This window comes from Punica granatum, chromosome 3 (assembly GCF_007655135.1).
Source record: "Punica granatum isolate Tunisia-2019 chromosome 3, ASM765513v2, whole genome shotgun sequence".
In the NCBI taxonomy this organism is placed as follows: Eukaryota; Viridiplantae; Streptophyta; class Magnoliopsida; order Myrtales; family Lythraceae; genus Punica; species Punica granatum.
The window spans coordinates 5,517,428-5,544,547 of record NC_045129.1 but is presented as its reverse complement, the minus strand read 5'-3'; the positions used below and the strand labels follow the sequence as shown (position 1 = coordinate 5,544,547).

Here is a 27,120-nt window from a genome sequence, read left to right as displayed (position 1 = left end):
TTTATATAAAAAAAGTTGCGGAGTATTATTTTGTAGAAAATAAAGCAAATGAGTATGAAAATGATACCAGCTCCACTTTTGTAAGATGTGACATGTTTTGGTTAGTTATATAATAATAATAATAATAATTCAAACTACACCCACGATATCGTCCCATGTAATCGTTTTTCCTAAACACTTAGATCATGGTGAAGTGTTCCTTCATGATATTGCAATAGAGCTTATACATGAACCTCGAGTACACCTCAAGTCAAATTAGATAGATTGTCATAATTATTTTTAAAATTTCCATGTACCATTATTTTATTCTCATTCGTTTAATTTTGATAAATTATTACTTTAAAACAAAATTACACAAATATTTACAAAAAAATCACATAAAATTGCTCGCACAACACTAGAGCTGAAGGGCTAGTTTTGAAATTCTTTTGAAAGACGTGAAAAGAAATTAAGCTAAGGATAAAAACTGAAAAAGAAAAAACTTTGTAGGAAAATATTAAAATGAGGAAGAAATGGGGTAGAATTGCAAAAGGGCGGCAAGTGGCCTTTTCTCATGCAATGGGCCTCAAACAAGAGATTTAGTATATTTATAAGATAAGATTTTACATTACGCATGGCAAAATCAATTTTATCATGACAGAATGTGTCCTTGATAGTCCTACATGGACCTCGATCTCCCAGGACGTTTGAAGTAATCCCCATCTCGCATTAACATATGACGAGTGATCATTCGGAATATTCATACGAATATTGCAAGGAACTGGACCAAAATTTAAATGTTGTCTTCTTGTTTCCTTGGGAGGCAAGTTACACCCTTTCATGGTCATGTGGGATATCAAATGGATCGAATAAAATTCGAACCGTTGTTATTCATCATGCATGACAGTGCATATATGTAAACTAGGAGGTCATGAACGAGGAAGCAGAATCACTGGAAAAGATATAAGAAAATATAGTCTCGAGAAGCATACACCGATACACGAATGTGAAATGAAAAATTTTCACATTTGATTGAATTCATATGCACATAGTGGTTGGGGGTAATACATGAAGATGATCACAGTATATCCCTGTTTTTTTGTACAGACAGACTTCTATGCCGGGGCCGTTTAATAGCATACCTCCGACATACTTTTGCGGCTTTCCTAACAGCCTCGTTTTTGAGAAAAAATCTCCATTAACAAATCAGAGAGATTTCTTCCGACGAAAGTCGTATTCCAAAGAACTGGGGCTAACCCAAAGAATCGGCGAAATGAAAGAACAAAACCTATCGAACCAACGAGCCAAAAAAGAAGAAAACCGAAGTATAGGAGGAGGACGACTTACCCCTCAAATCTACAAGGCTTCAATCTACATAAAATGTGGAAGAGTTCGGTTTTGATTATCACTCCACAGAAGGAAAAGATTGGGCGACCTCTTCCTGCAAATCAGAGTTAGATGTGCTCGGGATAATCGTCGGCGGGGACCACTGATCGGGGACCATGAGGAAGTAAGTGGTCATAGCCTTCCTGAAACGCTTCTTGTATTGCTTGGGTGAGATCACAGTTGGTGATGCGTTCTTGGGCCCACCAAGCAAGCCCGAGGCCTTCACCCACGTCTCTAGGTGCTTGTCCCAAGTGTACTGCCTCATAAAGTCGATGATTCCAAGCACGAGCTCGTTCTTAGATTCATCTACTCCCACAAGAAGCGAGTAGTCCATAACATCCACCGACTGCATCAGAACATTCAGAAGGGGTAATTAGTCGGAGGGATAAGTCCCGATTTGGTCCTCAGAGTGTTATGCTTTATCTGAATTCATCGTTCAAAACCGAAACCAATCTTTCATTTCACATGAAACAGGCCGAAACCTGGAAATGAAAAGGAAGAACTGCAGGAATCCTGATGGTTCAACTATGCGTAGTTAAACAGCTGCATTGTAAAACAGCAATCCTTCTAAAAGTTTTGAAATCATAGAAGTTTGAACTTGGAGAAAAAAATTGGTAATTTCAAATTATGCTATTCTTTGCTTTTGTAGTTGGGAAGCCGGAAATCTGCAAACTTAAAAAACTTCTATGATTTCAAAACTTTTAGAAGGATTGCAAGCTTCAAAAACTTGAAAAACAGAGAGAGAGAGAGAGAGATTATTACGGCAAGGAAAGAAGTGTCATTCCAAACAGCTCTCTCGAGCAGCCGTTTGGCTTTATTTCCGACGAATATGGGAGAAGTGGGCATCGCCTCAATCAAGTTCTGATCGAGAAGGACTTTGTTGGTCCCACTAGAATCTGGGTTGTACCGTGATCGAGAGGATCCCTTTAGATCATAGAGCCGCATAACATTCCTCCCGAACAGAAGATTCTCCATGACCAGTACATCCATCTTGTACTCCCTGCCTCCTTTGAGATGTTTCGTTGCAACCTTGGATAGAGAGAATCCAAAGGAAAGTCAAACTTTAGTTTAGGCAAGAAAATACAAACCCACTTGCAAGTGTTCTTCATATTCAGAAATCAAACTACATGCAGATTTGGCTGTGCAAAACGGGGTGAAGTTTTCCAGTTCTTTCTCCCTTTTCGTTTCAGAAAATCATGACGGTAAGGAATAAAGCGTGCCAAATAATACCTTAACGAACACTCTGGATTATATTACTCCCTTATGCAGTGCAATAAACTCGGAGCAGCATTCACAAACAGATGTAATGCATTTGAAATATCACGAACCTGATAAATCCCAAGGATCTTTGCTAGGCATGTCGGACTGCCCGTACTGATAGATTCTGATAGGTACTTGAAATACTCAGGAGCGAATTTAATGAAAGATTCAAGCTCGGTTTTTGTGACCTGCTTGATTATGAATCGATCATCCAATGTCTTCGCAAAAAACACGTTGCTCTTCCCACCCTGCGCTCCCCACTTCTTACACCTACTTAGAGACCGTATGTAGTCCAGCTCCGATGGACAGCATATCCTCCTTAGAGCCTCGAACCTCTTTGCGTAATAACAGATCACAGAGTATCTGGCCTTACCATGGGGACCATCATCCGAGAAGTTGACTTTAGCATGTAGGGCTTTTGTGTAAAATAGTGGGTCCAGACCAAGGGAACCACGAGACCCTGACAGAGATAAGATGCTCTCATCTGCCGAACCAAGACTTCTTAGGGATTCAGACGCAGAATCATCAAATGAATGCATTGACTGGAGATTGATGGTGTCGGAAAAGGACAAAGAGGAGACAGACTCCGTGTCTCTAATCTTCTCAGTCTCTTCTAATAACTGTGAATTGTATTCTGATGAGGCCAATGCATAGGAAATTATGCTTGTGGGCTCATCGTCGCGGACAGGAATCACAGTGTCATTGAGACCAACAGGCAGGAAGAAACGACCACTGCACTGGAGGTCGGATTCCCGAAATGAGGAGACATATACAGGATTGTACTCAGTGAGCATATCGAGCTTCTGGGACCCTGTCAAAAAATTCTTGTTAAGCGATCGATAGAAGCTCAAGAATGGAAGTCCCAACCATGTTACTGGCTCATCCACATTATCAGATGGGACTGAGTGATTCGGATTCTTCAAAACCCTCTTGGACTCATCAAGATTACTGATATCTTTATCCAGAGATCCAGACGTAAGAATTACATTCACCGAAGAAACGGTATTGGTGGTTGAAATTGTATCTGGATGATGTTCCCCGGCATTTTTATCATACTCTTTGGCCAAGCTTGGGGGAGTTTCACCAGTCCAAGCAGCATCGAGAGTGTCAGACAAATTCAACATTGCCACTGTCGGTATCTGTCCTTCAGATAAGGCCCGCCTAACATTCTTCCCAGAGAGCAAAGTGTCAGGATGATTGGCGGGCGATTCTTCTCCATGGTCTTGATTCTCACATCTCTCACTCTCTTGATTAACTCCATCAGCCATCTTAATATGGTGTTCCAACTCCATCTTGAGATTGGGGCTTCTGTTCAATATGGTTGTGTCCACAGGATCAGATGCAACACGAGAAAGAGAAACTTCAGGCTTTGTCGCAACGATTGGCTCGGAAAGGGTCTCATTTGCATTAAGAGGTTTCTCCTTTCCTGCTGTCAAGTCTTTCATACCATTTTGGGCACTGTTGTTAGTAATAGCTATATTAATGAGGCGGTGATCCCACATGATGGATTGGAAGAGCAGCTGCCTACGAAGTCGATTGATCTCGAGAATGTCAACCCTGGGTTGGCTCTTTCTTGCTTCCCTATTCAGAGTCTTCTGAAGTGCTTCCTGAACAAATAAAGATGACCAGTTACTTCGAGGCAGTTATCAAACACTGACACAATTATCAGTCATCTACGACATTTGGAACAGCAAGGCCTGACCATTGATATTAACAACTGACACAAAAACACACACATCAAGATACCCATCGAGCAACTCTTTGGAAAAATTTGATATTCTCGACCACAGTAAGCCTTTCATTTCAAATTTAGAAACAAAAAACGCATTGCAATCCAACATGTCTTTGTTCTTTATTTAATTGTTCTCCAAGAAGAGGAGAAGAAAAGAACTGATGAGCTTCCTGTTTTGCAGATCCAAACAGAGCCACGCAAGCAAATTGACTCAAACCAGCTTAAGGAAATAGAGAAAGGAGAAGCCTACATACGGCGAATTCCATCTTCTCCTTCTGCAACATATCCTCCAAATTCACAATTTGACGTCTCAAATCTTTCGAGCCATCGCCTACAGCATGTTGACCTGTAACATGTTTTTTCTCTGCAATCTGACTAAGGGCATTGAGCACTTCAGAAAAAAGAAGCTCTGCCCGATCAACCACCTGTTACACACAAAAGTTAAAAATCTGTTCAATTTATGCACGTGAAGAAGTGGATCTTCAGTGTTCTAGTATCAAACCTCGTCAGCTTCTTCCTGAATCCACCCCAGATTCTCGCTAGCGAAGTCCAGTTTGTGAGGAGGAAGATACACGGAGTGAACACATATAGATGCATACCGGAAGCATGCGACCATGTTGCCAAACCTACAGAGGAGGTCATGTGACTAAGAACGACCTCTTGTACCATAATAAAATAATCTTATGTTTACCTAACTGCCCCTCAACTATGGGGGTGATGGCAAATTAGCCCCCAAAGATTAAGGGTGAGGGCGTTTTATGCATCAAGATGAGGGGCATTTCTGTGATTTTCTCCAAGTCTACTTGTTTTTAAGGTCCCCCTACTGGAGTTTAGGGAGTAATATTTCTGAACGCAAAAATGAGGGGCAATTTATGAGTGTACGCGAGAAAAGAATTACCCATAGAAACGAAGACAATCTCTGTGAAGGGAGTGGCCGCAGCTCGCAACCCGACTAGCTGCTGCGTGATTCGAAAAGCTAAGTTCCAAGAATTTTCCAAAGGACAGACCCCAAGCAGCATCGGACATAACGACTCTTCTTGTTGCAGGGGGGAACCCATTAGTCCGAGGACACTGCAGGCATCTGTGCCACATCCATATCTTTCCCTCCCTCTCACCGGGGAGGAGGAACTCCGGTAGCTTCTTCACGGATATCGTGAGCGTACCTTGCCGGTGTGTGTAGCAATGAACATGCGACTCCGTTGGCATCTCACAAGAATGGCATCGGTAACTCTATTATGCAATGAGTAAACACAATAAGTAAGACATAATAATTAATGAAATTCGATGTAGATATGATCAAAAACCAAAGTAGAAATGCACATGAACGTTGCAACTAAGATAGATATGAATAGAAGAAAAGTGGGAAAAACCTGATCGAACAAATGATCTCTCAAGAACCGCCCTAGAGGTTTATCGAAGTTTCCATAGTACTTGATTCGAAAGAGATGAGACCTTTCACATACGGTCCCCTTCCACACACATCTTGACGACAGGGAGACCAAAATGCTTTGATGTTCTGATGGAGATGGAGGAAACTCATCTTTTAACTGTCCTGGTTCATTCCCGGGTGTTTTACTGTCTACTTGTGCAGAACCACCTTCAAAGTTGGAAACCTGCTTCGGGACCATATCACTATAGCTATTTTGACCTGTTGCTTCCGAAAGATCAACCCTGTTAACAGTCAGATTATCACCCAAGTCCGATGGCCCATTATGGGCTGCAGAAGCTGTAATATCTTGGGAAACTGCTTCCCTGTTCATGGTAGTCTTGTCATTTGACGGCAAACCATTGTCGCGGAAACCAGAAACCGCATACCCTGAAGTAGCAGAGAAGGGCAAGGCAGTTGAGTTCATGAAACTCAAATTTTTGACCAATTCAGACATCTCGGGTTTCTGAAGAGAAGCACTTGTGATCAATTCAGACATGGTTGGAACCGGAACACTATTAGACCTCTGAGGCTCGCTCAGTTCGAGATCCTGAGGCTTTTCACTGGTTGGAAGTAAGAAACCGGGTATTGTTGAGATGGAACGTTCAATGCTCAGAGACTTCTCTGGAAGTGCCACTGTGATTGGAGATCTGAGAGGAAGTTCAGGCAGAGAGGCTCTCTCATCGGCCAGGAAAGACGTCTCCACGGCCAAATGGTAGGCTGCAAAAACTCCATACTGGACAACATGCTTCACCTTCTTGAGTTCATCTCCATTAGCACCTCTAAGCAAAATCTGATTGTATGGAAGAAAAAACTATGAGATTGTTCCAGTATTTAAAATCTACTCACTTATAGGAGGTTGTTGTATCATATTTGATATTCATCATTGATGCACTTCCCTTCCATACTTTAGTTTCTAGTAATATCGGTTACTGAAAATTGCATGAAAGCACATATTCTTATTTTGTGTCATTGTCATTGTGCTTTTTCTAATTCTTTGTGCACATGCCTTGCTCGAATTGTAGGTGAAGGAGGATCTATTAATCAACAAAATCATAAACCATTAATACCATTGCCAACAATTTAATTTGAATAATTAGCCCCAATTAATCTTCACGGAAAAAAGGCATCACAGCATAACATAAATATGTTTAAAACTCGCCTTACATTAATACTTCTTTATTCATTTTCATTTCTTGCATATTTGTTTGTCATTAAGGAACTTACAGTAAAGCCTAATGGCTTTGGACAGCCTTCAAAGAACATCAACGTCTTCATCAACTTCTTCCCTCCCTGTCCTGCAGTACCATGATTCTCTTGAAACCTATCCACATGAAATTTGTCACAATAGCCCAATTTCTGCGACGATAAATGATCGACAGAAGGGACTATTTGAGCTCCAGTGCAACGGGCAATTCGGTCAAGAAGTGGTTTCTTGATATTGAGAACAAGAGATATGTCCTTTGCTAGGAGATACTCTTGTGCAAACCGAGAAACCGAGTTCTCTACCAAGAGAACATCAGGTTGATGGGCATCTATCTTTGCAACAGCCATCTTTAAATGGTCCATTTCCTGCAGACAGTGAGAGCAGCCGAATTAAGTAACTCTGAGGAAAATGCTTACGTTCTATTACCATCTAATAGTTTAACAGATCAGAAAGTTATGCAACCTAAGGGCCCATTAATAAAATTCAACAGATAAAGGGCTTAAAAGAGAATTAAAGGTCAGTTGACAGGAAGAAAAAGGGAGAGGAAGGAAGAAGAGAGTACGGATCCTTTAGTTGGGGTAAGAAAACTCATGGATAAAGCAATTTTCTCTCTAATTGCTGGATAAACTCTGTCAGACATCTCTGCAACTTCTTTCTCTCTCCTCCTGTCCTTAACCTCCTCCACTAAAGTCTAACTAATTTTTAACCTTTAAAACTGTTAATTTTATTGAACAGCTATATATATTCTGCTAACTGAATAAATAAAGGGGAAAAAGTTGAACCTGCTGCAGCAAAGTATCAAAACTCGATAAGAGATTCGAGACACGCTGATACTCGAGTGCCCCTCCAAGAATCAGTATGCGAGGTTTTTCTATTTTCGATGTCATCCGCCGATGTGCAATATTTTTCTTACATACAACTCCTTTCACCAACGAGCTAGAGAAAAACAGTGAAATACTTTCATCAGGCAAATCAATGCTATACAACCTCGAAAACAGAACTCGATTTAAAATCTTGGAGCTCATTCTATCTATGTCAAAAGTAGAGTGTGCGATGATTCCCCTCTATAGTACATGCAAAGGCACATTTTAGATGCATGAATGAGATATTGCTCTTTAAGGATTCTGTCTAATAAGCAGTTTAGCCTTCTGCAGTGCATACTAGCTTCATACAAGACGACTAATTTCCCACAAACAGAAAATCCAACAAAAAATTCCTTTAAAAAGTTTTTAAAAACTCTAAGTAGAGATGAGTGTTCATTTCGGCATAGAGTTGGCAGCAAATCACAACAACCTTTAATATCTTCCATAATCTAATGGACAGGAGTCCCCTTTTCAAGTCATTACTCCCGGCAATCACCCTTAGCTTATGGGAGATCGATTGGCCCAGGGTTCTAACCCATTACATATTCTAGTTCCAGGCGATACTATTGCCGACAAGCATGATGTAGAATTATAAATATAGACAAAAGAGATAAAGGTGAAGAATAAAACTAGATGGGATTCTGGAAAAATTATATCGATCATCAATGAATTTACCTCTCAGAACGACGCCCAGTAGCTAAGCATTTGACCTTCACATATCCACCTGGGTCCATTCCTCCACTCTTGCTTGTATCTGGCTTCAACAGGGTTGCTGCCTCCCAAGACAGAGACGTTATTATATCCAACCAATTCTCTTCACTATTCTCCCCACCCACTGGGAGATTCTCGACCTGCAACAGCTGAGCTACCAAAGCTCGGAAATGCCCATAGACGACATTCTTCATAACATTCTTTTGGTCTTCCCCTGGCCGATCTCTGTTACGGAACTCACCACTCCCGAAGCTTCCTGAGCTGCGGAGACATCCCCAGTCCCCAGAAGCATCTCCCTCCTCATCGTCATCATAAAACAGAAAACCTTCCTTCTCATCTTCCTCATCTTCTGGTTCAGGAGGAAGCCATATCACACCACTGTTCTCGAAGTCCACAGAGTCTGCCCCAACCTTTCCAGGATATATAGAAGATGTTGCTGTTTCACCCTCGTCTCCTAATAAGCGTTCATCTTCCTTCTTACCAAGCTGTGGAACCCCATCAGATCCCTCTGAGATAAAACTATGCTGTAGAGAGGAGCTTGTCAAACTCTTTGTATCAATCTTGTCTCCATCGAGGTGCACCTCATTCGAGCCCATGGGATTGGTCAACTCATCAAGTTCAGATCGACTTTCATAGCGGTCGATCTGGGGATACCGCCTCGAGTCAGTATCAGATTGGTATTCGGTGTATTCATCATCATCATCATCGCTCCTAAAGCCAAAGTGGTGCAAACGCAATAAAAGAGAAATGAGGCATATCAGTTTCCTATAAGATCAAAGGCAAAACCAAAGCATACACTGAATAATTGTAGCAGCTAGCAGAAATGGCCTTATGTTTTAGCAGCAGTCTGTCATCCACTGGTGGAAATGATGAGATAAGCTCCGATCCTTATACTATCATACAGTTTTAAAAACGCAAGGCACAGCTCATCAGCATACCCAAGAAGATCAGGCAATAATAGGATTAGAGCTAGCAATTTCCGACACAATAGACATACTAGACACAATAAGAAAGTTTTCAAGATCAGCCATTCCTGTATTTGTAGGCTAAAACTCTGCTAAAGAGCTGATAGAATAATCACCTGATAACAGGAATCTTCGCCCTAAATACTTCACTTTTTAAAATGCAAAGAAACGGGCAACTAAGGTATGAAACCTGATCAGTGAAAACTCGTAGGGGCTCTGAGGCTGAACCACTCTGTCCGATACAAGATTGTTGACCTCTCCTGAAGCTATTGTGTCTGGCCTGTCTGCATTCTTTTCCATCACAAATGGCTGGGTTGAGCTCAGATCAGGAGAGGGTCGAACTTCTTCTTTATATGACCCAAGCGGGTTCGACATTGAGCTGAGACTAACTCTACCAGTAGGGGTAGGGATGACAGCCTTGGGGCTGCCGAAACTTGCTCCTCCTGTCGATGAGGTAATAATCTCTTGATTGATTGGTTGCTCGCCATCTTCATTACTAGGAATATTCTGCTGCTCCCATTGCTTGAAGCAAAAGTTACAAACCCTGATCCTCTCCCACTCTTCCCACAAGGTCCTAGGGTCAGTGCATAAGACAGGGATTGAGTTAGAGGTACATTTCCCGCAGAAGACTCTCCCACAACGTCGACAATGGTGTCTGCGGTTAAGGAACGTGAATTGAATATCGCACTCGTAGCAAACCCTACAGCTCTGATCGGGCATCCAAAAGTCCCTTGAGACGTTGGCAGGATCAGAGCGCCAAGGGATCCATGACCTAATTATGCCGAACAAATCAGAGAAGATGTTATCCGACGTATCCATCGACTGATTAATGGCTCTGCCCTACTCATCATGACAAATTCATTGGCCACTCTCCAGATTCAAATAACAGAGTACCTGTAGAAGAGAATATATATCGTCAAAAAGGAGATCCATAAAAATATATTTCATAGAAGGAGATCATAGGAAAAAGAAAAAAAGGACAAGGCAAGTATATTAAATTACGGCATTAAATTTATCCATTTTCCTTTATAAAAAGCAAACATCTCAGACCCCATCAGTCAATTAATCAAAACCATCATTCATTTCAATAAGATATAACGGGTCTGACTCTATGAGCTAATACACAGCCGATTTCTAAAGTGTCATATGCCGAAGCCACCTGCTATTTGTGACCCCTAACTCCTAATTCAATCATCGGGTTCCATTAACAGAAGCTTGTATTGATCAAATGTATCTCCTAGAGAATTGAATGGATGATTAAATGGATTTGGAACTAGTGCTCGAACACACATCTGCCTCACTCCAAAATGAACGCATCAACTACCAGCCCTCACAAGTAATACAAAAACATGAGATAAAAGAAGAACAACCAAACAGGACATGAAACTCAAACAAGACCTTAAAGATTCTGAGGATTTCTGCAAATGATGTATACCAGTAATTCCGAGGCCTGCACTAAGTTGATCAACATCATCTCTCATTTGGAAGAGACAAGACGGCTCCCAGTTGGCTCCTACAAACTACGCGAAGAATTCATAAGATTAAAAAAGAACACCTTCAGACCCCCAATTCTTAACTCAAACATCTGCTTCCATCAACGGAATGTTATGGATTTTCTCAGCTCCGATAATCACACTCACTTAAAAGCATTGCATGAGATAAGAAACAAACCCGAACCGATAAAGAATCTAAGAGGGAGAATTTGTTGTGAGCTAGCAATCACTATGAACATTGTGGATGAATCTAAGATATTTGGTTCCATTAACAGAACTTCAGGCAAATCAAGAATCCATACCAAACCCAAATTACATAAAATGATCAAGCTTTGGGCGCAAGAAAATCAACAGCAAGCACAATACGAATAAAAATTCAGCCAATTTACCTCAGAATCAGATCTTCCAGGGGCAGAGGTTAAATGGGGAGCCCGCAGATTCGCTCCAGGACACGAGGAGCCGATCCTATTTCCCGGCTCCCCCAGCTCAATCCGATTGGATCATGCTCGGCCAATGAACTCCTCGAACAGCCACAAACAGAGCTCCGCAATTCAATCTCGAATCCACGAATTGGAATGCCCGCCGTGAAGAACTTCACGCCGAATCGAGAGAGACGGAAACTGGAAAATTGGTGGTTTTCTTCCGATTGCAGAGAGTCAAGATTTTCTCCGGTTCGCCACAAAAACTGTTATGACAACCGTAACAATAATAATAACAAGAAAATAACAATAATAATGGATAATAATAATTAATTATTAAAAATAGTTGCTCTTTTTTAATAAAAAAAATGAAAATCAATCAATCTCTGAGCTCCATAATTTTCACTTTTCGGGATCGATTTTCCTTTTTGTTAAGACTACGAGTCATGCTCGGCTTATTGGCTGAAAACTAATCACGCTCGAGCGATCGGTTTGGTTGTGAATTATTGGGGTTCGGTTATTGCTTATGCATTTTCTTTTTCCAACTAAATTTTTTGGCTTAGTCCTTTTATTTCTTTTTCTTGGCTGGGCAGATAGAGACAGTGTCTACTTCGCAGCACATCACATTCAATGATTTCTTTAAATATTTTTTTAATATTAATTTAATTCACCCATAAATATTATAATCCATTTAATTATTTTTGTAATTATATATATTTAATTGAGTACGCGTTTTTAAAGTCTCTGTCCGGAAGAAACGCTCGCCGTCTGTCAGCCGCCGGGCAACGGTTAACATCTTGCCCCTTCCACAGTTACGAAAATGCCCTTCTTCCATAATTTAGTTGGAGTTTTTTTTTTTTTTTTTGATAATCTCTTTTATTATTCTTTTTATTACTCGATTGGATAGTGCCAATAAGTTGTAAGCATATGTTAGCAGAAATGCCCCCCTGAGGCAAAACACGAAAATCATAGGAGCCCTTCACGGTTCAGGAATTCGCAGTCCGACAACGTTAGCCGTATCGATCATAAATACTTCACTTCATCTAGCACAGATTGGATATAATACGTAATATTTTTTGTTTTATGTGAGATGTTGATGATATTAATGGTATGTTAAAATTGAAGCGAAATTAATTTTCAAGTTGACTTTGAAAAATGATTTTCACAAAGTCAGAATGACTTGAGAGTTGTATCCAATCGGATGACTGCTAATTTTCTGGGTTCAACCTATCACTTTCCATTTATAACATTATCTTTCCTTTTCGGGTAATTATTATAATACTTTCCATTTATACATTCATCAACAAACGCGTACGGTTCCCCGCTGTCCTTTCCCAGTTTTTCAAAAGATCGGTTTTCCGTATTTGCAAGTTAGCGGGATACATTAGAAAAACTCAATCCGACTGCGTATAATTATAAGGAAACGGTTCATTGAAAAAATCCGATAATGCCCGACTGACTTTTGTTCAGTTAGCAGACCCGAGAGCGGGAGAATATGTATCGATGGGATAGATATCACTTGAACGGGCCTGACAGACTTATCCATGAAGCTGAGTGTAATCCCTCAGGAGCACTGTCGCTTCAGGGGCAGTGCTGGGACTAACATGGATCCTTTCTGATCACGAGATCAGCAACGTCAGCCTATCTGATGAGCATACTCGGAACTCGTTTTCTCCGAACAATATTATCTGAAAATGGGCTTTTCGACAAACATTGTCAGCTATCCGGTTAAGCAGTTCTGGACTTAGGGAGGAAAAACATTCAGAAATAGAAGCTGTACAGCAAAAGTTGTAGTAGGGGACCGGTACAACTTCGAGTACCTCGATAATTCCAGTTTTTCCATCTCGCAAATATGAAGAAAACGAGGGAAAACTGCCTCTCATTGCCCTTCAAACATATTTCCTTTCCCGAAAGACGAGAGATGGTTTTTTCATCGTGAACTCAATCAACTCGTTATTTCTCTTTTGCTGGTAGGCTTTAGATAAGTGTCAACTAAAAGCAACACTCAGAAGCCTCCATAATCAGCCGGACTCTTCTGTTGAGTCTCCTTAGCGGCACTATAATATACAGAAGTTCTTCCAGATCATAGTATATGGAAAGGAATTCTTCTGAGTTCGATTTCATCGCTTTCCCAGAGGAATTGAATTCTCAAACTTATGCAACAGTGAGCGCAGAAGGGGAGAGTCGGAGCAAGGGGCAGAGACTGTTCTGCCTCGGGAAAGTTCTCCTGGGAAAGAACAGAATCCTATTCCTAGTCCTGGCGTCAGGAGCCACATTGCGAGAACATAAATCAAACCTGAATGTCCCTTCTCAGGCAGCCTCCTGATCCTAGCGGAAATTGCCTCAATCCTTTCTTTCCGCTGCCTACAACCGCTACGAATCCCAGCACGGGCGCCACTCGCCATTGAACCTTATTCCATACCATGAGTTTTTCCTTCTTGGTGGCAACTATTGTCGGCACAGCTTGATCAGTCAGTGTGGCTCGATTGGTTCCTGAGCCAAGAGAGCTTTGGAGCTGATCATCTGGTCAAAAATCTTTGGAGCTTCGGATCATATGTTTTAGGTTGCGTTTGGTTTCATAGTAGGATTTTAAAATCAGATTTTGATTTTGATTTTGAGTGGAAAAAATGGAGCCCACCCTTTGACTTTGTATGCATTATGTTGTTTTGTTGTGAAAAAAGTGGTATAAATGGGGCACACTCTTTGACTTTGTATGAGTTATTTTGTTTTGTAGTGGATAGAGTTAAGTTAGAATTGTGATTTTAAAATAAAATTTCGAAACCAAACAAGCATCTCCAGAACAAAAGATCCGAGACAGACCAAATCTCGAGATGGTCAGAAGCCAACCCGAAAACCATGTTGATTTTTGAAATTTTGAGCACAAGATAATTCAATTTCGATCTAAGATAATTCTAATCTGAGAAGCTTCTAAGTAAACACATTTCTACTAAAATTCTTTTAACCTATTTCTTCTTATTATTCATAGTAATCCTGGACGACAATGTCTACATCTTATAACTTATGGAAACGACACTGTTGCCCTTACGTGCATAAGTAAGGCATCAGTGCAAGTTTCGACCATCCAACCACGTGAGCGCGGGAAAAATCCTGACCAAGAATGACTGGAGCTTCTCGTTAGCAACTGGGATTTCTGCTACGTCTAACTGCACCAAGTCCAAGTCCTTGAACACCATGAAGGCCGCCCAGTAATTCTCAACATCTACTCCGTTAGGCAAGTCCTCATGTCTCCTGAGTATGTCAGAGGAGACGTGAACAGATAGCGATTGGTGTCTATATGGTGGCAGCCGATCTCGTTGTACGAGATGTTCGGCGCTCTCAGAGACTTGAGTGATCTCAGGGGCTCCAGAGCAGAGAAACTTGCCAGTTTGTTGTTGCGCAGGTTCAAGCAAGAAAGGAGTTGCAGAGCCTCTATTCCTGTCGTAAGATCGGGATATAAATTAGATATGGACTCATCAAGGATGGAGGAGAGAGTTGAACACGAATATCTCCCGAACTTGGTAATAAGAGCCTAGAGAAACTGAGGATCCACCTCAAGAGGAAAATCTAGCTGTGGATATTCGCTTAACTACAAGTTGGCAATAGAAGTCAAGACAAACTTTAGCGACAGCGTGGATTTTCTAGATTAACATGAAATTGGCTGATGAAGATCCAATCTATACGAGGAAGTACACTCCCAACTTCATCAAGCGAACCAATCTGGCTATAAAATTTGATGGAAGCAGTTTAACTTCAATTGAATGAGACTCCTTGTCGCTGAGATCTGAGATTTGAACCCACAGGAACTTCTCAAATGATCCCACCTGAGACAATGAGAGGCCGGTGAGGGATAAAAGACAGGACCGTTAATATAGACTTTGAAGAAAGGAAAATTTACCTACTGCATCAAAACCAAGCTGCTTTGGTCCTTATAGTACTGAGAATGCGGTGGATTGGATCTGATTAGATCTCTATATAGTTCTAGAACTTCTTCAGAATGAGCCGTCTTATTTGCACATGGAGACAACATAGCGTCCCGAGCCATCAGAAGTCTGGCAAGCATCAATTTTCCAATTTTGCTACTAGAAAAAAAGAGCTAAACGGAGAGCAATCAGAACTGGCAAAATCCACAATCTGCAAAATACCACTCAGTTACAGGCTTTACCAGTCCCAGCTCCCAACAAGGCCCTGAAAGTGATTTGTCTGTTCCGTCACGGTATCTATATGCCACCCCGAAGCGCAAGAGGACTTGATTCTTCCAGCTGTCCTTCGGAGTTACGAAAGTCATCTTCTTTCCATGGAAATTTCTCATGATCATGCCTTTGAGAGTATTCTGTTTCAATAGGTTTTGCAGTTATTATGTACTCTAACCTAAACAGTTTGCTGAGCTGAAGACTACTCGAAGATACATGCCTGGGCAATGTCCCAGTCTCACCTGGACTCTCTGGGGGCTCAACGAATCAAGACCTACACTAGATATATCTCGGTATGCAACCCAAACTCCCCCAAATTGAGAATTTTTCGGTGAAAGCAGCTTCCATGTAAGATCTTTGCTTGTAACAATTGAAGCTTCAGCAGTTACCGTCGATGAGTCGATGCCTTCTACGTTTTGATTAAAATACAGAACCACTGGGAATCTTCTTAAGTCGATAGAAAATCTAGAGAATAAACTCGATGCTGCACCAAGACACCTATTACCCGACACACTTAGATCAGCCCCATTGGGAGGCCAAGAAGATACAAGTAGGGGAGCCTCAGATTGGATTATTTGTTCGAGGAGCCAGAGATAATAAAACCAAGAACTGTGATTACGTGAGTCCAGAGTAACATACACAAAATCATACTTCTTGCTCAAAACATCTCGAACAGATGATCCATTTTCTATAGTAGCTCGAGACAATAGTATACCGTAAAAGAATGTACCGTAACGTACTGAATAAACGAGTCAGATAAATCTAACATGTACTGTTTAAAATATTTGCATATCTTATTTAAATCATGTTCATGACTTGGACACCCAAAGAACAAATACGGAATCCCGACTTTATATTCGTTCTCCCTATTCAGTAAGTGCACCCTCGAGAATCTCGTAGCTTAAGAAGCATTGCATAGAGCCAAGAATTCTGCTACTAAATTATGATCTTTAATACTCAAATGACATCAGGAGATGAGAGCTGCCATTGGACATGTTGCTTCCATTGGACACGCCGCAAGCGACAGCTGGTACACAACATGGATGTAACAAAATGGTACCTGCGATTATGCCAAGCTGAATAATCAACATCATCATTTTCAATAAGATTTTCTGGGTACTTGAATTCATCTTCTGTGGATCGATTCATCAGTGCGGCCACAAATCTGCGAAATTTTCAGAAGGAAAATAAGAGTGGTTGATATGGACCTATTCCTCATTGACAATTACAAATAAGCCGAGAGTTTCACCTCCTGTAATTACAAGCATGGAAGTTCCGAGAAGCTTGTTCTTGGAACGGACCCAAGAACTTCAATTCTCGATCTATAGATGAATGACCCTTGCTTAATACCCATTTTTGATGATTCCATGCGTTATAGGATTTGCAGTTTTGCCTCAGTGCACTCTCTACCTGTGAAAATTCATCCACTCAATCCAAAAATATTCATACTGTGCTCCTAATCCAAATTGGCGTGCAGCACCTAGAAAAGGACCGGAAAAAGCAGCAAAGAAAATCTTCCAAGCAACTGTTTGGACTGCGAAAACTAGCTAGAAAACAAAGCAGCCATGGAATATGCAATAAAAGAAAAAAAAAAAACCCTGAGCTTTGGTCCCCCTCCTTTCCATTCTCTTCTTGATGAATGCTCAAAATGTGCCAATTTCAATTGCAGTATAAAAGCTAAGCCAGGAAGACACGGATTAGAAAACAACCGAGCTGAGGCTTGAAGAAGTAATCTGGTTCTGGTTCAAGTGTAACACTGAAATCAGAAAAGCATAATCCTTAACACTGCTCGGAGTTCTTCATCGAAGATCAACTTTACAGAGTCAGGATCAGACTCGGAATCTCTGATGTTGTGCTCAACTGCTAGCTTCCAATAGTTCCAGACCGTGTAATTCTCCAGATAGATCGCCAGCAGCTTTGCACTGGTCTGCAGAGTCTCCCTGGTGTAGCTCAGAGATTGCAAACCCACGTGAAAGTATAAGCATTGGATTCGGAAATTGAAACTGGAGGCGATCATTGAACTGGAGCTCAGACAGAGAGGAGGAGTACATGCGGTTGTGGTGGAAATGCAGGAACTGAGACTGGAGAGATTGGCACATCCGAGATTTTGCAGCTGCATCCCTCGGTTCGGGCATTACGAGGCCGTTCGTGCATTATCCTCTGTCACAGCACAGTCCCAGACAAGGAAGAGAGAGGAGGAGGAGGGAGGACTCTGAATCTGAAAAGAGATTGCGCTTTCTTACGAAGCAAGTAACCTGTGAAGCCACGTTGATGGGATTTGATTTGAATCTACCAAACGAAGCAAACAATTGAAAATTACTCCCTTAGAGAGCGAAAACTGACCTCCCGTCGTGATTGTGATAATATTAGGCCATGAGCCTCACTTATTAAAAAAAAAAAAATATATATATATATATATAAAATATAGTAGACATGTTCTCTTTTAAGAACTAATATCTCGAACTCGATTCTTGTTAGTGATACTATCCATTCCTTATGACCTTGTCACCTAACTTGTTAATTTTATCGAAAATGCATTGAATTTGGAGCTGCGTGTTAAATACTCTTCAGTGTTTGCCAAGTAAAAGATCATCCGATCCGTACCCATCACACAGTATAGCACGACTGACCACATCGTCTATGTGCTAATCTTATCGAGATCACATTGAATCCGAAGACTCCTTCTAATGGCTCTTTAGCATTCGAGATGTATACCAAGTTCACAGTACATCTATCACAACCAACCACATCATCGACGTGCTAATTTTATCAAGATCGAATTGAATTCAAACCCACTTGCTAATGGCTCCTTAACATTTTATGGTGTATACTGGATTCAAACTGTACCTATTACGACAGACCCCATCATCACCATACTAATCTTACCAAACTTAAGTCGAATTCCTAGAAATTTTTCGGCGATCCTTATAACTTGAAGAAGAATTAATCAAATTGTAATAAACAGAGAAATAACCATTAATCACTCGATTAATTGTCATAATTATTTTAATTGTGACAATTTTAATTATTTCAACAACTGCGAAGTAACTATTTAAGTTCTAAAGCAGCCCTTTGTGGAAGCAAACCCAACCCGCCGTCCTGCAAAGAACCCTTTAATCAGTGCAATTAATTTTCGCCTAATGCAACTGAAAAGAAGGAAAAAAAAAACCCTAAAAATTCCATTTTTAATCTTTAATTAATCTAATCCTCCTTCCCTCGCCGGAATCCCTAATCTCGCTTTCTCGGCCTCAGAATCTCCCCGCCGAAAGTGACAGCCCCTCCATTTTTCAGCAGCATCCGATTCTTAAATTCACCCGATAAATGTGGCGGAGATCGGCTTCCTTCATACTCGACAAGCGAAACGACACCGGAGCCCGGCCGGACTTCGTCTCCCTGTCCCCTCCCCAGACCACAGCCTCCACCATGGCCGACACCCTGCAAAACCCTAACGCCAAGGTCTCCGCTTACTACCAGACCCGCGCGGCTCACCATGGCGTTGTCACCAGCGACTGGCTCGCCCAGGCCCAGGCCGCCGTGGGGAAGTACTCTCCGGAGAGCGACGTCAGGTCGTCTTCTTCCGCTGCCGCGGACCCTGGGTCCGGGAAGCCGTTCAGCGTCATCGATGAGTTCAATAACTGGAGGAAGCAGCCCGATTTGGCCGAGGCTGTGGCAGCAATCCGGGCCCTTGCGGCGGTGATCAGGTCCAGCGAGGCTACCACCATGATGGAGCTGGAAATTGAGCTCAAGAAGGCCTCTGATTCCCTCAAGGTTCGTGCTTTATCCATTTTCAATTGCTGGGCATACTCGAATGGTGAAATTCGGTGCATCTTTGATTCTATTCGGATGTTTGCTCGGTGCAGTACGCGGAAAGTTCCATTCTTGAAGCTTGATTGTAAGCAGTAGAATGTTGTGCATGCATTTTGCAAGCAATACTGAGTGATATTTACAATTGAGATAGCTGCAAGAAGAAGTCTTTTCAAATAGATGGTTTACTTCATTGATCATCTTATGATTTTCGAGTGGAATTTCTATGGAGATTTTCTGAGGTGCTGTTCATGCTTCTTCAATCACATGGCATCATAGGAGAATAGCTAGTTATCTTATAATTTTAGCTTCCTGTCGGTTGACTAATATGATAATTTCTGCTCCTTCAGCGCTTTTATAAGAATGATCGATATATCATATATATGTGTGACTCAGTTGAATCTTTAGTTGAGTCCTAAGTTGCCTTAAGGGTCACATCCTTTTTTATAGCCTAATTGAGGTAGTTATCTGTTTTCTTTTTCAGTCATGGGACACAACTTCCATATCATTGACAGCAGGTTGTGATTTGTTCATGCGGTATGTGACCAGAACTTCAGCCTTGGAGTATGAGGATTTTAATTCAGCTAAGTCCCGGCTGATTGAACGTGCTGAGAAGTTTGGGGAGATATCTTACAAGGTAGTAAACTGAGGGTGCATAGGGAATGCAAATTGTTTCCCTGATATATGGAATTGCGATTGCTGTAGAAGTATCTGATTAAGCCGAATTTTACAGGCTCGGAGGATCATTGCGATGCTCAGTCAAGATTTCATATTTGATGGTTGTACCATTTTGGTTCACGGCTTCTCCAGAGTTGTTCTGGAGGTCCTGAAGACAGCAGCACAGAATAAGAAACTGTTCCGTGTACTTTGCACAGGTTGCCTTAATAGATTCTTATACGAGCTTTAGATGGATAGATGTTAATCATATATCCTATCTTAGAGCTTTTCCTTTCATTCATAATGTCTAAGGGCATTCATATTAATATAACATCATACTAATTTTTTATTTTTATAAATATTTTGAGGAGAATGGACTTAGATTTCTGATCCTTACATTTGTAGAGGGAAGACCTGACAGGACAGGACTACGGTTGTCCAATGAGCTGGCAAAACTCGATGTTCCTGTGAAGCTCCTGATAGATTCAGCTGTGGCATATTCGATGGATGAGATCGATATGGTCTTTGTTGGTGCCGATGGAGTTGTCGAAAGTGGCGGCATTATTAACATGATGGGAACTTACCAGATTGCCTTGGTGGCCCACAGCATGAATAAACCCGTCTACGTTGCAGCTGAAAGCTACAAGGTAGTTCCCAAATATATGCTTGTGATATATCCTGCTGACGTTATTCCGATGAATTACTGCTTGCAAAGGTGTAAATATAAGCGTTTTGAGATCGGATGATAAAGTGGAACGGAATGGAGCCGCTGCTTGCTTGAATCGATAAAAATAGTGAAGCATAAGGTTAGAAACGTGCAAGCTTTTGATAAATACGGTTTTGGACAACTAGAATTGAAGTTATGATATATCAGATAGATGCAACAATATCTGTGTCTTCTACTTAGTCGCATCAGTTACTTCTTATTAATAGCATAAAGGGGTTGTAATATATCAGTGTTTTCTTTTTTTTTTTTTTTGGCCGTGAATGACTCGAACCTTCTCCCCTAAAATGCAGTTTGCGCGTCTTTACCCATTGGACCAGAAAGACATGGCCCCTGCCTTACGGCCCATTGACTTTGGTGTCCCGATCCCTTCGAAGGTCGAGGTTGAAACATCGGCTCGGGATTACACCCCTCCACAGTACTTGACCCTTCTCTTCACAGATCTCGGAGTCCTCACGCCTTCTGTAGTCAGCGACGAACTCATTCAGCTGTACTTGTAACCATTTCTTTCTTGAAATATAAAATTTTTGTTCTTTCTTACTTGTGCTCTCTTTTCATTTTCTTTCTTGTCTCTTAAAATATAAAATTTTATTCTTTCTTACTTGTGCTCTCTTTTCATTTTCTTTCTTCTTTCTTTCTTTTGGTGCCTTTGGAGTTATCAATCCAGCAATTGAGGTTTAGGACTTTCTTCTCTGTATGAGAGCTTATATCTGTAACATCCATTTAGTGTATGAATGTTTTCTGTTCGAATAATCATTCTTGTGTCATTCTCGGGCAATGCAATTACCGTGTCCATGTATACATGGCATACCATTTTCTCTGTTTGTCGTTCCTTTGCCAATCCAAAGTACGAGTTTACCGATCATAGAGCTCAAATCATAACCTGACATCCGAAAGGTATGGGTGAATGGATTGGCAAAAGATTGTTGGATGACAATTTGAAACTGATTTACTGGATTTGATCCAATCGTATTGGATCCGTGCCCAATCCAGGAAGCATATGGATTGGAAATGGATTTCAATTCATCGTTCGTGGCCGGATATGGATCTCTGGGTATGACTTGTCGAGATATCCGGACTTATCCGAAATATGTAACTATTTAATTCTTTTATTGTTATTACATTCTTAATTATTATACAATTCGATGCTTATCTGTAATTATGTAATTTTCATTGGTTGCGGGAATCACTTCGCAATTTGCGCAGATTAAACGACGGAAGCCTGTTTGGAATTTGAAGTAGGGCGGACTTTGGAACGGAATCAATTTCGGTCAATTGAGCGAGGATAATCATAGTGCGTTTGATTTCAGACTTAAAGTAATTTTGATTTTGATTGTGGAAAAGGACAAAATGTTGTGTAGTGTGTTGAGTTAAAGTTAAAGTTAAAATTTTTGACTTGAGAAATGTATATTTTTGTTGTATAGTGGGTTGAATTAAAGTTAAAGTTAAAATTTTTATAATTTTAACCCTGAAAACAAACGGGCCACATGGTCTCACCAAGTTGAAACCATTGTTTTAACTAACAGTATATTTACTCTAAACTTTAAAAGGCTTATTATATGAATTGGATTGCATTTTCTTATAATTATTTGGAAGTTATTGTATCTGACCACTTGGTAGGTTAGAAGTTATTTGGAAATATAATGCTTGATACTTTTTTATTGAAGTGATCTAATGGGTGTTTCGGATCCAAGAAATTAGTTATGCTCGAGTAGTTAAACCAAATGGAGGTCCGATGTAGATTCAGATATCTATCGGGTCTTAGTTTTGGATATGCCGAGAACGTCAGTTCACCCGTGCACGAAACTATTTCGAAAGATCCTAGTAAGAAGTCCAACTCGATTGAACCCGGCCAAGTTACCATCATCGATATTCACATGACGGTAAAATCCACGATAAGCTTAAATTGGAACTGATTCATAATAGCCATATCTACGTATCTGAAAGTTGAAACTGGTTGATATTGACAACACCATCATCTTCATTCGCGACTCGAGAATTTAATAATGGATTTGGAATCTAATGATGATATATTGTAATTATTTTAAATGATCAATGGTGAAATTTGAGGCTCCAAAATTGAGGAAAATATTGTCGGGACATGATTAATTTCTTTGAATCTATGTATAAATTATTATTGTTATCTCTTACAGAGAGAACCCACGAAAGCTTTCCGCTCGTGCCCACAAGAGGGTTCCACATAAATTACATAATTATATTTGCTTGTAATTAACCGTCTTTAAGAATCTCCGGTATTAATATACAGATTTTTTGCAATGAATTTACATATTACAATGTTAATTTCTATTTCCCCTTCTCTTATGCTTGATCACTAGCTAATTCATGCATGCCTAGCTTGACTTCAAAATTCTAAACTATTAGTAATAATAAACTTGTGAAGTGACAGCGTGATTAGTTGCCCTATTACCCTACTATAATAGGCCAAGCAAGTATTGAGAGTTGCATAGTTCATCGAAACATAAGATTAATTCAAGTTATATATATAGTTGAATAATCCCCGGTCGGTATCATGCCTCTCTCCCTCATTGCACGTGGATTTGTGGTCTCCTATCATTCGCACAGTACTCTGATTTGTTCGTGTAGCGTCCAAATCGTCAGCACGATTACCCGCATTATATTTATGGTTGTGGTAGCAATTATATAGCATGCCTGGTTTAACCGGGTATGCTGGAAACATTAAAGCGGATTTGGTTTAAACGGGCATGAGTTACAACGAATGTGATTCATGCTCCTATTTTGTTGAAACATTAGGAGTGCGTTTGGATTTAAAGTTAAGTTGAATTGTGAAAAAGTAATGAATAGTTGAGAGAATTTAATATTAAAAATTGAATTGAATGATTAAAAAAAATTTAAAAATTAAAAAAGTAATGATTGTGTTGTTGAATTAAAAATAAGTTGAGTTGAGTTAAAAAAATTTTAAAAAACAAACACACCCTAGAGCATTCGCACCGGGCAAGTCCCTATTTCCATTTTTGGAACCCATCTTTATGCCACATAACCAAAAATGGGGACCCAAAATATATGAAGACTCTTTTTTTTTTTTTATGGGTAAAAGATCGAGAGGGAAAGATCAGCGTAACAACCTCTTCTAGAGACTAGAGGGGCTTCACAGCCACCATGGAATATTTCATTCACCCGAATAGGTAAAGGGCTCAATGAGACATAGGGTAGAGGATAATGGTCTATTCATGCAAGCGCTTTCGTGTTTGAGTCGAGTTTCGATCCCTTAATCTCTCCTATGAAAGACGAAGTCCGTTACCAGGTGGGTTATCACCTTGATGATAAAATAAATGAAGACTCGCTCCACAGTGGTGAGTTCCCATTCCCATTTTCATCTTCAACTGGAGCCTGCTGCATCCGGGGCTACCCCAACTAGCCGGGACCATCCCCTTCTTTGCCCCCTTTCAATGGGAAAAAAAAAAAAAAAAGCGGGCCATCCTCACTCTGCCACATGGTGCAACTGGGACCGAAATTATTGAGTCACTGTGGATGCTCTTATTTTTAAAATTTTCCTTTGTTCTTTTTTTCTACAATTTCTAAAGACGCATGATGCACTATTAAGATTACGAGCGAGTTATATTCATAAATAAGACAAGTTAAGCACAAATATTTCTATGATATATCTCTACTAAAAACTTGCCCATGCATAGCACAACCTACCCCGATCATATCGCGCTTTAACTATAATGATTTTTTTTTCCAATACACTCATGTATGTAGTAATTTGAAAGAAGAAGAAAAAGAATTAAGGGTAAGAAAAATAAAATGTAGGAATTGAAGATACAATTTGAAGGAGAAAAAAAAAGACATAAATAATGAAGGATTAAGAGATTGAAAGAGGAGAGTAAAATAAGAAGCTGTTGGCTCGTGAGAGGAAAGAGATAGGGAAGAATATTATTAAGATGAACAATATTATTCACCAATTCTTCTCCTTTATTTTAATTGTATCATATTTAAATTAGGAATAAGGGGTATCTTGATTTTTCCAACCATATTCTATAATAAAAGGTAGCAATTATAAAACTAGACTACCATTTAAATAATAATATAAGATAAAATATATAATAAATTTGACTCTATTGGACATCAAAATAAAAGTTTGCAATAAGGATTGTCCATGTAGTTATTTTGAGTATAGTTCCTCAATTTATAAATCCATCAAATTTTCGAGTCTTCCCCATAGATACATTCATCCGTAGACTATACATAACATCATGCTCTTAAATTAGACAATAGAACTTTCTCTTAAGTCTTATCTATTCATGAATGACGTATCTCAGAGAATTGAGAAATATATATATACACACAAAATATTAATTAAAATTAGAAAACACAACGTAATTCGCGTGTCATGTATATATAATAGGGTAAATTGCACTGGTGGTCCAAAATGTTTTACAAATGTTTCATGATGGTCCAAAAAGTTTTTTTCGCTACATGATGGTACAAAATGTTTCAAAGTTGTTTCATGATGGTACAAACCGTCAACTCGAGCTTGACGCCGTCAAGCCGACGCTGACGTGTCTACTACGTGTCACCTCCTTGCTGACGTGGCCGAAAAATTTTAAATAATTCTAAAAATTTAAAAATTTAAAACTTTAAAAATAATTTTAAATTTTAAAAACTTTTAAAAATAAAACGGGGAAGGGAAAAGGGAAAAAAATAAAAGAAAAAAAAAGGGAAATTTTAAAATTTAAATTTTTATAAAAAAAAATTATTTTAAAAATAAAAAAAATTATTTTAAAAAATTTAAAAAAAAATTAAAAATTAATTTTTTTAAAAAATAATTTTAAAATTTTCAAAAGTTTAAAATAATTTTTTATTTTTTCAAAATTTTTACTCTTTTTTTGTATTTTTTATTTTTTTATATTTTTTAAAATAATATTTTAAATTTTTTAAAATTTTTTAAAATTTTTTTTAAAATTTTTACTCTTTTTTTTGTATTTTTTTAATTATTTTTTGTATTTTTTAGACTTTTTAAAATTTTATTTTGTCTTAAATGACGTGGCGCACTATGATTAGTTCCACGTAACAAAAGTGACACATAGGACGCGCCACGTCAGCAAAATGTTAACGGCGTCAGGGCCAATTGATGGTTTGTACCATTATGAAACAATTTTGAAACATTTTGTACCATCATGTAGCGAAAAAAACTTTTTGGACCATCATGAAACATTTGTAAAACATTTTAGACCACCGATGCAATTTACCCTATATAATATCATCCAAGTTGACTTTTTAGCTCTCTATATCTACTTAATTGCTTAAAAACTGATTTCGTTAATTAATATAGTTAAAGGCTCATGATGATATATTTTTTTTATAAGATTCATGAGTCATGATGATATAATTAATTATTTATATGTGGGCATATAATACTTGCGCGTCACCGTCCTAAATAATTCATCATTTTTCACGTTTGCTCATGTCTGGGGGGGGCCAACCCAAAAAAAAGGCACAAAATTTTCTCTGTTTCCATATTATATTCTTCTATTGTTATATTATTATATCAAAAAATCATGCAACGCGGTAAATATCGATAGGCTCGGACATTGCATGTGATCTATATCAGTAACTCCATTGGATTTTCGTAACGAAAAAAAAATCCATTGGAATATGTAGCATTTAGTGGTATCCGCAGATGGTGGTATGCTATTGGATCAAATAAGTGAAGTAGGTGCGATCAACACTTGTCTGTAGAATTCCCAATGAATCCAAAGAAGTATCAATGCATCTGAACCACGATCATTTATTGCAATCTACTAAATGCCCTCATTATTCAAATGCCTCTCGGAAAATGAACATAGTATATTCTAATTCTTTTAGTGAAATTAAAAATGGTTCTCAATTTATTGATTAAAACTAATTTTTATTTAAGTATCGATTTGATTATGATAATGAGGTATTCTTCAGTATATTTCAGTAGCACTTATGCTGCACTTAAAATCCGCTCAAACAGAACATTTTTTGTCAACCGTATTTCACCTGTAATGTAATTAAGGAGGAATATCATCCGGGTCTAACTTTCTTGAGATTTAGCGAAGGTAGAGGCAAGGAGGAATCCCATTAAAGATGACAAAACTGTACAATGTGCGGGTGAAAACCACTTTTACCCGGCAAAAAGAGTAAACCACTTTTGCAAAATAATAATAATAATAATAATAAAATAAGAAAGAAAGAAAAACAATTTCATTAAAGAAAAAACATTGAAAACATGTCTAAAATGATTCTGTTGTTTTTGTGGCCACAACTCCTTTTTAAATATTCATTGCTTCTTCACCTT

General features: G+C 39.3%; 3 protein-coding genes across 7 annotated transcripts; 1 reads left to right on the top strand and 2 right to left on the bottom strand.

Moving 5' to 3' along the window:
• Positions 1-978: 978 nt before the first annotated feature.
• On the bottom strand, positions 979-11,938 carry LOC116199233 (1-phosphatidylinositol-3-phosphate 5-kinase FAB1B). 2 transcript variants are annotated; one of them, XM_031529528.1, is made up of 13 exons: positions 11,412-11,938; positions 10,965-11,049; positions 9,720-10,423; positions 8,529-9,275; positions 7,773-7,926; positions 7,011-7,355; positions 5,728-6,576; positions 5,256-5,587; positions 4,860-4,983; positions 4,612-4,782; positions 2,694-4,232; positions 2,128-2,394; positions 979-1,711 (listed from the first exon to the last, which is right to left on the bottom strand). In XM_031529528.1, exons 3-13 carry the CDS (start codon positions 10,346-10,348, stop codon positions 1,385-1,387), a joined length of 5,484 nt encoding a protein of 1,827 aa, XP_031385388.1. In that variant the 5' UTR covers positions 10,349-10,423; positions 10,965-11,049; positions 11,412-11,938; the 3' UTR covers positions 979-1,384. The 2 variants fall into 2 exon arrangements, with proteins under 2 accessions (XP_031385388.1, XP_031385389.1); XM_031529529.1 differs by lacking the exon at positions 10,965-11,049.
• A 2,329-nt stretch (positions 11,939-14,267) lies between these two features.
• Positions 14,268-18,123, bottom strand: LOC116201235 (geranylgeranyl transferase type-2 subunit alpha 1-like). 4 transcript variants are annotated; one of them, XM_031532382.1, is made up of 6 exons: positions 17,341-18,123; positions 16,881-17,041; positions 15,604-16,796; positions 15,341-15,534; positions 15,191-15,262; positions 14,268-14,876 (listed from the first exon to the last, which is right to left on the bottom strand). In XM_031532382.1, exons 3-6 carry the CDS (start codon positions 15,754-15,756, stop codon positions 14,504-14,506), a joined length of 792 nt encoding a protein of 263 aa, XP_031388242.1. In that variant the 5' UTR covers positions 15,757-16,796; positions 16,881-17,041; positions 17,341-18,123; the 3' UTR covers positions 14,268-14,503. The 4 variants fall into 4 exon arrangements, 2 of the variants coding, with proteins under 2 accessions (XP_031388242.1, XP_031388243.1); XM_031532383.1 differs by having other exon boundaries at positions 16,881-17,571; positions 17,681-18,123; XR_004155845.1 differs by having other exon boundaries at positions 14,992-15,262; positions 15,337-15,534; positions 16,881-18,119.
• A 622-nt stretch (positions 18,124-18,745) lies between these two features.
• LOC116201231 (translation initiation factor eIF-2B subunit alpha) lies at positions 18,746-21,594 on the top strand. The gene is made up of 5 exons (XM_031532377.1): positions 18,746-19,399; positions 19,920-20,072; positions 20,169-20,310; positions 20,498-20,739; positions 21,110-21,594. The coding sequence occupies exons 1-5, from the start codon at positions 18,953-18,955 to the stop codon at positions 21,314-21,316; spliced, it is 1,191 nt and encodes a 396-aa protein (XP_031388237.1). The 5' UTR covers positions 18,746-18,952; the 3' UTR covers positions 21,317-21,594.
• Positions 21,595-27,120: the final 5,526 nt, after the last annotated feature.